Source organism: Papilio polytes, unplaced genomic scaffold (genome assembly GCF_000836215.1).
Source record: "Papilio polytes unplaced genomic scaffold, Ppol_1.0 DF824035.1, whole genome shotgun sequence".
Lineage (NCBI taxonomy): Eukaryota > Metazoa > Arthropoda > Insecta > Lepidoptera > Papilionidae > Papilio > Papilio polytes.
Window position 1 is genome coordinate 737223 of NW_013525169.1, and position 8391 is coordinate 745613.

Below are 8391 nucleotides of genomic sequence, written 5' to 3' on the forward strand. Positions count from 1 at the left end.
CTTCCATAAGTTGCTGCCAGCATTAAGGTAGCAAGATTGCCATTCTCTTTCCCACATTAGGGTTTTTATCCAAAATATTTTCCCCCTAAGTTTAATGGCATGAAAATATATAGCCTAAAGCATGACGTAAGTGTAGGGCTTTTTATTAAAAAATATGCTGTAATTGCTGACATCTTAGGCAACAAAGAAGTGTGTGTTTACGCTTTATTATAATATATAGTGTATAGATTATATGTATAGAAAAACAATAATGCCTTCGGTCTCGTCCTCTTAAAAAAAGTGATAATATTCGTGTGTTGGTGCTACGGCTGATTCATATTAAGACTTCCTTTCAAACAATCGTGTATTTTAAAAAATGTACACATAAATTAAACCATTTTATATTTAACATATCAAGATAATGGCTTTCAACGTTACTTCGGTTAAGAACATACTTTCTGTGAATCGGTTTTCCATTACTCATAACTCCCGTAACTCGAGTCGTGTCGCTTGATCGACGTCGCGCTGATGTCTTGCTCTAATGGCATTCAAACTCTCGAGATAAGTTCAATTATTACGTTGCATTACTGTTCACAGTCAGAAGTTTCTTGTAATTCAGAACATAGAGTGAAATATAAAATTATTGTTTTTTCATCACAGATTAAAAAAAATCTATGTGGATAAACAAAAGATGTCCAGTGTGATACTTACGTATTTAGCAGAATCAAAGCCCTGGACCATACCTCATAATATCTATGTATTTTTTCCAAATGGTAATCATCATAATGGTAAAAAAAGTTAAAACAAAGACTTAATCTTTTCATTCTTTTTCTGTACATTCTTATACAAGTAAATTGATTACTTTTTATCTATTTTAAAACTTTCCTTCATAAAGAACCTTTATTTTCTGTGTTATAAATTTACTGGTTTACAAAATTTCTTAAACAATTCAAAAAATTTCCTAATCCCGCTAACAAAGCAATGAATAATTTACGTTTTCACGGTAGAATGGAAATGTTTTTCCAGTTATCAGAGTATATTACGTTAAATATTCTGGAAAACGAAAGGTGTGTTTTCCGAAAAATTTTTGTGTACCGTTAAAGAAAAAAAACATGACTTTTTTTTAAATAATAATAGTGTATTTAGTTAATGTCTCTTTTGTATACTTTTCATGAAAGTCTTGGCTCCTGTAGTAGATTTTTTTTAGATTTTAACTTGGATTCATTACTTTTAGATCCCATTGTGGTTTTCAATCATGTTGCAAAAGTTTTCCATAGTTGCTTAGACCTCATAGTATCATCTGTCATTGTTTAATTAACCTCTTAATATTAAACTTTGCTTGATAGAATATAGACAGGGATTATTCAATATTTGCGTAACGCATAAGGCAAAAGACTTAACTTGAAGTAAACATTGCTGGGCCGTTTAGATTGAAGATTGACTGACTTTTCGTCTCCTTTGGGTCTTTAGGAATTTGGAACAACAACAATCTTCAAACTTTACAAACCTTTGTTTAATTCAAACCAAAATCTTTACTTTGAAAGTAAAACTGCTTTTATAAATAAATAGTAATCTGTGACCTAATTACTGGCATGATACACAATTAGAAATATAAAAAGTCTTCAAATGTACTTGTATATCAGATTTAAAGAAACCACGTTAATTATCAATACGAAAATAATTTCTAATTTCATTAATTAATTAACTTGCGACTTGGTGCTCAGAATTTAAAAAAAAATCTTAGTAATAGAAGTAATAACATTTCGCTATTACAAAGCTCCAAAAGTTGCTTTATAATGGTGTTTTTTTTTAAATCGGTCAGGCAATTTTAACGTGAATCAAATATAAAGAAAAATATTTTTTTTATAATATCAGTTAAGATATAGATGGTAACATTGGCGTAAAAGGTATTGAGATTGCATATTTTACGGTAGTCTGTACAAAAGAACGGATAAGTGCATTCCAATATCCCAGAGTACGTGAAAATGGAATAGGTGCTTTACCGAGGAAATGATTTTGAAAAATGTACGCAAAATTTACCCAAGGTGACGTTGCTTATACAAAATAAAAGATACATAAAGAAACATAATAACAGTAAATATGTGTAGACATTTATTATGTTTATATTAGTGAATTCTTGACTATAATAAATAACCTTGTAGTATTCTCATTTTCGATAAAAACTCTTTGATGTACGATGTAGTTTATGAACGTCGATGCAGAGATATTGAAAATAGTAGACACATTGGCCGGCGTCGCGCGCCGTCTGTTTCTTAGTAGACATTTTCTAATCTATATATATCTATCTATACTCTATACTATTATAATAAAGTGTAAACACACACTTCTTTGTTGCCTAAGATGTCGGCAATTACAGCATATTTTTGAATAATTCTTTTTTTTTATAAAAAGCCTTACACTTACGTCACGCGTAAGGCTATATGTTTTCACGCCATTAAACTTAGCGGGTAAATATTTTGTATAAAAACCCTAATGTGGGAAAGAGACCATACGATACAAGCTGTCAACATCAAGAAGCAAGATTGCCATATTAAGGTAATTGGTATTTTGACATTTGAAATTGATAATTTGCCAAATGTAAACAGTCAAATAAAATTGTCATAAATTCATGCGGATGAAGCCGCACGGGAACAGCTAGTGGAATATAATAGGAAAAAGGAAAGCAAAATAAGACTATAATTGTCCAGTTAATTTCTAATCTATAAGGAACGTGAAAGTCAATTTTAAGTGCCAATGAAAACAAATCTGAAATTTTATATTGCAATATCTAATTTGATGACGATAGGAAATTTATGTAATGTCCAATATTATCGAGGCAGACCGAATTTATAACTAGTTTAGTGAATCCCAACATGTGGTTGAAATTGCTTTTGGATTTACGAAACTAGTAGGGAAAATGTAGCTTTATTAAGACTTGAGTATTTAAAAAAATGTTATAGGAGATACGTGGGAAATGATATCAAATTCGAATTTCATAGACACAATTGGATTTCTTTGTTGACAAATATCATATACTAGCTGTTCCCGTGCGGCTTCATCCGCATAAAATTATGAAAGTTTTATTTCATTGTTTACATTTGTCAAATTATCAATAGCAAATGTCAAAATACCAATGACCTTACTATGGCAATCTTGCTTCTTGATGTTGGCAGCTTGTATCGTATGGTCTCTTTCCTACATTAGGGGTTTTATCCAAAAAATTTACCACCTAAGTTTAATGACGTGAAAACATATAGCCTAAAGCATGAGGTAAGTGTAGGACTTTTTTATTAAAAAACGAGCTATTCAAAAATATGCTGTAATTGCTGACATCTTAGGCAACAAAGAAGTGTGTGTTTACGCTTTATTATAACAGTATAGAATAGAATATAGAAATATAGATATACATAAAAATAGAAAAAAAACTGTAACTAACAATACTTTTGGCAACGATCTAACATTTGATCTTAATTTAACAATAGTAAAGTGCATGCAAGGGCACGTGTGACGAACTTTTTTCTCAATCTATAGAAAAATCAACGAAAAATATTCGATATTCAAGAATGAAGAAAACTTTATGATCTGTCTGACCTTTTATGCTCGAGTCAATTTTATTCAATTGAAGACTTGTCTTATTGCTTTTTAAATCTATCTCATCTTATCAGATAAAGACGAAATACGTCTCCTAAAACAATTTCACTAGTTTATTGTTGGTTTTAGTGTCCAAGCATCGTACGTCTAAGTTAAGAAGGCAATGGACTTTGAAATTGTAATTTTTATTTGCTCATTAGATTTTTTAAGATTTCAAACAACTTAATTGTAACATAAATTCCACGCTGAATTTACTGCATTTAACTAGAGTACAAAAGAGACTTAGCAACCATATGGACCAGGGGTGGCGAACCATTGGCACGTGTGTTGATCACAAAATTCATTATGTACTATGAAAAAAAGTATGTAGTTGGCAATTTATAAGGAGAGAACGCGAAGTAATCACTTTAATACCGAAAGTAGAGAATAATCACGAAGTCAAAATTATTTAATATCACATATATGACTGCATTCAACATTTCTTTAGATAATTTTACGAAACGTTCACACCCCTGCTATCGATTATCGATATATTTTATAATTCATAATCCGCTTCATTCGGCCGTGACCCATATTAATTTACAAACACGGAAGACTAAACAGGCATACCTCTCATTGTACCTTCCTAAAGCTCCTAATACTCGTATATTTTACACGAAGTAGTTCAATTGAAAACCAAGTGTTGTCGAGTTTTAGTTTTTCACACTCATACATTTTTATTGTTATAACAAATAAGCGATTTTGAGCAATTTTTTTTTATTAAACTATTGTAATAATACAATTTTAACTTACTAACAATCCTATATAGTTATAACTCAAATTAGGTACAATCTATAGGTACTTCATCATTCGAAATTACTTTGATATTTGATATACTTGGGGTTGTTTCATGAAAATCTGAATTTATAAAATGATAACAAAAGTCGTCCTGCACGAATGTAATACGATAAAATTAAATAGAAGGGCACGAGATAGTAATTACTTGCACCTGATACTCAATCTGATTCCATTTATTATAAATAGCAGGTGGAATCTTGCGTCACGTTCGATACTTAATAATTCGCCCAGGCTGCCTCATCGTCTGGAAAGTTTAATAATATCACCTAACTGCAACTAATGGCATTGATTAAAGCTACAGCTACGTACAATTTACATATTTTGTTTAATTACCAATATTCATTACTTATCGTTTTGATATTTATTTAGACCAGTACAATTAATCTGTAGCGCTCATTATGTAGATTGTCAATCAACTGGCCATTGTGAACGTTAACTGGCGTCAATAAGTCCATACAAACTATGACTGGCCGTCGCAACTGTCTAACTGTACTGGCCAAATGTGAACTGCGCATTAAAAATAATTTAAACAAGGTTTTTTAATCCTATCGTATAAATATGTTATGTAGCTAAATTAAAGCAGTTTTAATAAACTTAAAATGTCGTAAAATAAACGGAGTTTTACTAAAATAAGCATTTCATTCTATTAATTTGAACTATAAAAGTGTGAATGTAATACTCGCATATTTTTTTGCATTATCTGGAACTCACGTTCTTTCTGTAATCTGTGATTCGTGATATCTGTCAATGCACTATTGTGTCAAATGAAATAAAATAGAATTATGGATAGAAATGGATGTTTCTTTGATTATGAAAAAATGTTGAATTTGGCAAATGATTCACTGTCTCTAGTGGATTAGTAGTTTATATTTACGTAATAGATGTTACAAAAGCTAAATATACATAAAAGTTGTGTATAAATCTGAAGATTTGACGTTAAGTTAAACAGTAAATAAGACAAGCGAAAAATGGATGTTGTCGGCAGTGAAATAGGGCAGAAAATGCGGGTAAATACAATAAAACCAGCTTTATTAAGGTTTAATTACCATACAAATCAATATAGTCTTTATATAAAACCAACTTTTGTGCCAATAAAATGTTAAATTTTGTCAAACATTTAACGAACCCGATCCTAATCTCACTATTCGGTGTTTTATTGATTTTATATTTTTTCAGTCTGCCATCAAAGCCAAACTTACGGAATTAGGATGTTATGTTGGTAAGTAGATGTTATTTCAAATTATAAAACAATTCATTTATACCTAGGTTAATGACCCATAAGAATAGGCTAAGATGATTGATTTTGTCATGCATAATCATAAATATAACTACAAGTAAAAATACAGTGTTATATATTGCTTAGTTAGTATGTAAGCAATAAATAAGTGTGAGAAAGCACACTTCCTACTCAATGCCCTTACACTCCCGCTATGGCCTAGACATTTTAATTGAAGCAGTGTCCATGTTTTGAAAGGATCTATTTTAATTGGTTTCAAAAACTATAATTATTGAGTTCAAATCATAGTAATTATGTTCTTGTTAGTATATACAATAATTTCTTTTTTCTGGTAATTTAAAATAACCTTATAATAATATATAATAGTTTCCATTATTACTTAACTAAATAACTATGCTTTTGTAATGTAACTTAAAAAATCAATTTATGCTGTCCAGATGATGAGTTGCCAGATTATGTGATGGTGATGGTAGCCAACAAACGAACCCGAGCTCAAATGGATGAAGATCTCCAGCTGTTCCTAGGGGATAATACGGAGCTCTTTGTAAACTGGTTACATCAGGTGCTTAAGAAGTTGCAGGAGGTACAAGTCACAGCTCCACTGAGTGAGTATTAAAGAATTTATTTAAAATTTCATGCCAAGTATAAACCATTTTTGTTATACATGTCCAAATGAAATGGGAAAGTGTTAATTGGTAACAATTAAGATTTTTGGATAGCCATAACTATAAGTATTCGAAATTACTGTAAAATAAAGTTGTTTAAAAATAACAGTAATTATTGTACAAAGAATAAATATCTACTTGTAAAATAACGGCTAGTAATTTTTTTCTATTATAAAATAAATTGCACCAGCTTTCGCTCATATGGTATTTCAGGAGTAGAAACTGAAAAGGTGAAAGAAAGATCAAAATCTAAGGAGAGGAAGCCCAAAGAGAAGAAAGAAAAAGAAAAACTAAAAAAGAGTGATGCGGGTAAAAAAACAAAAAAGAAGGAGAAGGAAAAAACGCACAAAAAGAAGGAAGATAAGAAAGTACATAAGGAAAAAAGAAAGAATAAACATAATGAAAGTATCCGACCGAATATACCACCAATGCTTATGAATATGGAAAAACATTCAGAGCCATCAATTACAGATGTGTTTGCCGGACAGATATTAAAAAACCATGGAATAACATTAGGTCATAAACACGATATAACACAGATTGATGCACTTTTACTTAAAGAAAAGAAACCAATTTTACCTATAATAGATCCTGCGTCAATACCATCACAATCAGAACCCTCACCAGATGAGGATGATAAGAACGCTGCTAGAGAAGAACAAATAAAAGAAGTACATGACATTGAAGCTAAAATAAGCGGCTTGAAGAAGAAACTAGCAGACCAATTGGATACAATGTCTGAAGATGAAGACTTCCTCAATATTAGAACTGAAGCGGAAGAGCTTTTGAATGATTTTGCTGAAGATGTATTTCAGGCAAGTACATAAATGGCTTGGCTCATGTCATTGTATGAAATTGATGGCTGGGTCTATCATTCAGTAAGAATACTGAATGTAATAGCTGTCATCTTTTATTCATATAAAACTGGTAAATATTTTCACAGGAAATTTCACAAACAGCACCAGTAACGACTCCGCCTCTCGATTCTCGAAAGTCTCCGATATCACACGCTCCTGCACCACTAATTCAAACTCCAAAAGTCCTTCCTAGAGACCTCCCAAAAGACACTTCCAAAAACATATCCAAGGAATTATCAAAAGATTTGCTCAAAAAAACACCAAAAGAACCTGTTGATATTCTTCCCCATATCGAATTAAATCTGCCCAAAAGACCAATTAGAGAGAGACTTGGAGTTCGTGGGACAACTAAGGAGTCAGCGGAAAACAAAGAAAAGGACAAAAATAAGGCAAAATTGCCCACAAGTCCTGAAAGGTTGTTGTTAATTACAAACTCATTTAAGGTAGTAAGAGAGAATATGCAGCTTCTGTTGGTTTTTGTTTGTTAACATGTATAATTTTTGCATATAAAATGTTTCACTGAAATAACCCGAGTTTCAGATTAACGCCCGAGAGACAGCCTGAAATGAAACCGGAACAAACTGCGAAGAAGTATTCTGGTGGTACACCTGAACGGCCATGGAGAAGTTCTGTTTCAGATGAATCTTCAGTAGAAAAACCTGAACAGAATAAAAGACCGATTTCAAAGTATGTTAAACTCATATTGTTGTTTACAAAAACTGCTTTGTTAGGATGTCAGTAATCACTGCATAATATTGAATAATTCTTTTTTTAATTAAAGGTACTACACTATGGTAATGGTATAGGCTATACATTTTTACTTTTTAATTTAGTTGATTAGTAAATGCGAGAAAGGGACAAAAACTGCAACAACAGCAAGAAGAAAAATTGCCATAGTAATGATAATAGCCAAAGGCAAAAACCATCGTTGTTTAAAGTATTTGAATTTTTATATTTGCGGAATGCAATCTATTAGTAGTATAGATTATGATAGGTATGGGAGTAACAGAAACGACGCTTGCTTAGTGCAGACTGGTTTATTGACGTTACCTAGATGTAGCCGTCGGGCGCAGCCGACCGTTCCATTCCAGGCATGGTACATGTACATACACAACAGATTACATTCAGCAAATCACAAAATTCTTGTATTATAGAGGAGAGATTTTTATTTTTGTGTGTATTAAAATAACTCAAACTTCTGGGCCTATTTTAAGATTTCTTTTAC

The 8391-nt window shown here is 31.4% G+C and overlaps 1 protein-coding gene across 1 annotated transcript in view; it reads left to right on the plus strand.

Annotated features, from left to right (window-relative positions):
* Window positions 1-5164: 5164 nt before the first annotated feature.
* The window catches only part of LOC106100868 (zinc finger CCCH domain-containing protein 14), a 7916-nt gene continuing 4689 nt past the window's right edge, over window positions 5165-8391 (plus strand). Inside the window, exons 1-6 of the mRNA XM_013279931.1 lie at window positions 5165-5414; window positions 5584-5626; window positions 6082-6249; window positions 6523-7124; window positions 7253-7581; window positions 7707-7900. Coding sequence (XP_013135385.1) covers window positions 5376-5414; window positions 5584-5626; window positions 6082-6249; window positions 6523-7124; window positions 7253-7581; window positions 7707-7900 — 1375 coding nt within the window. The 5' untranslated portion in view covers window positions 5165-5375. The remainder of the gene's footprint in view (window positions 5415-5583; window positions 5627-6081; window positions 6250-6522; window positions 7125-7252; window positions 7582-7706; window positions 7901-8391) is intronic.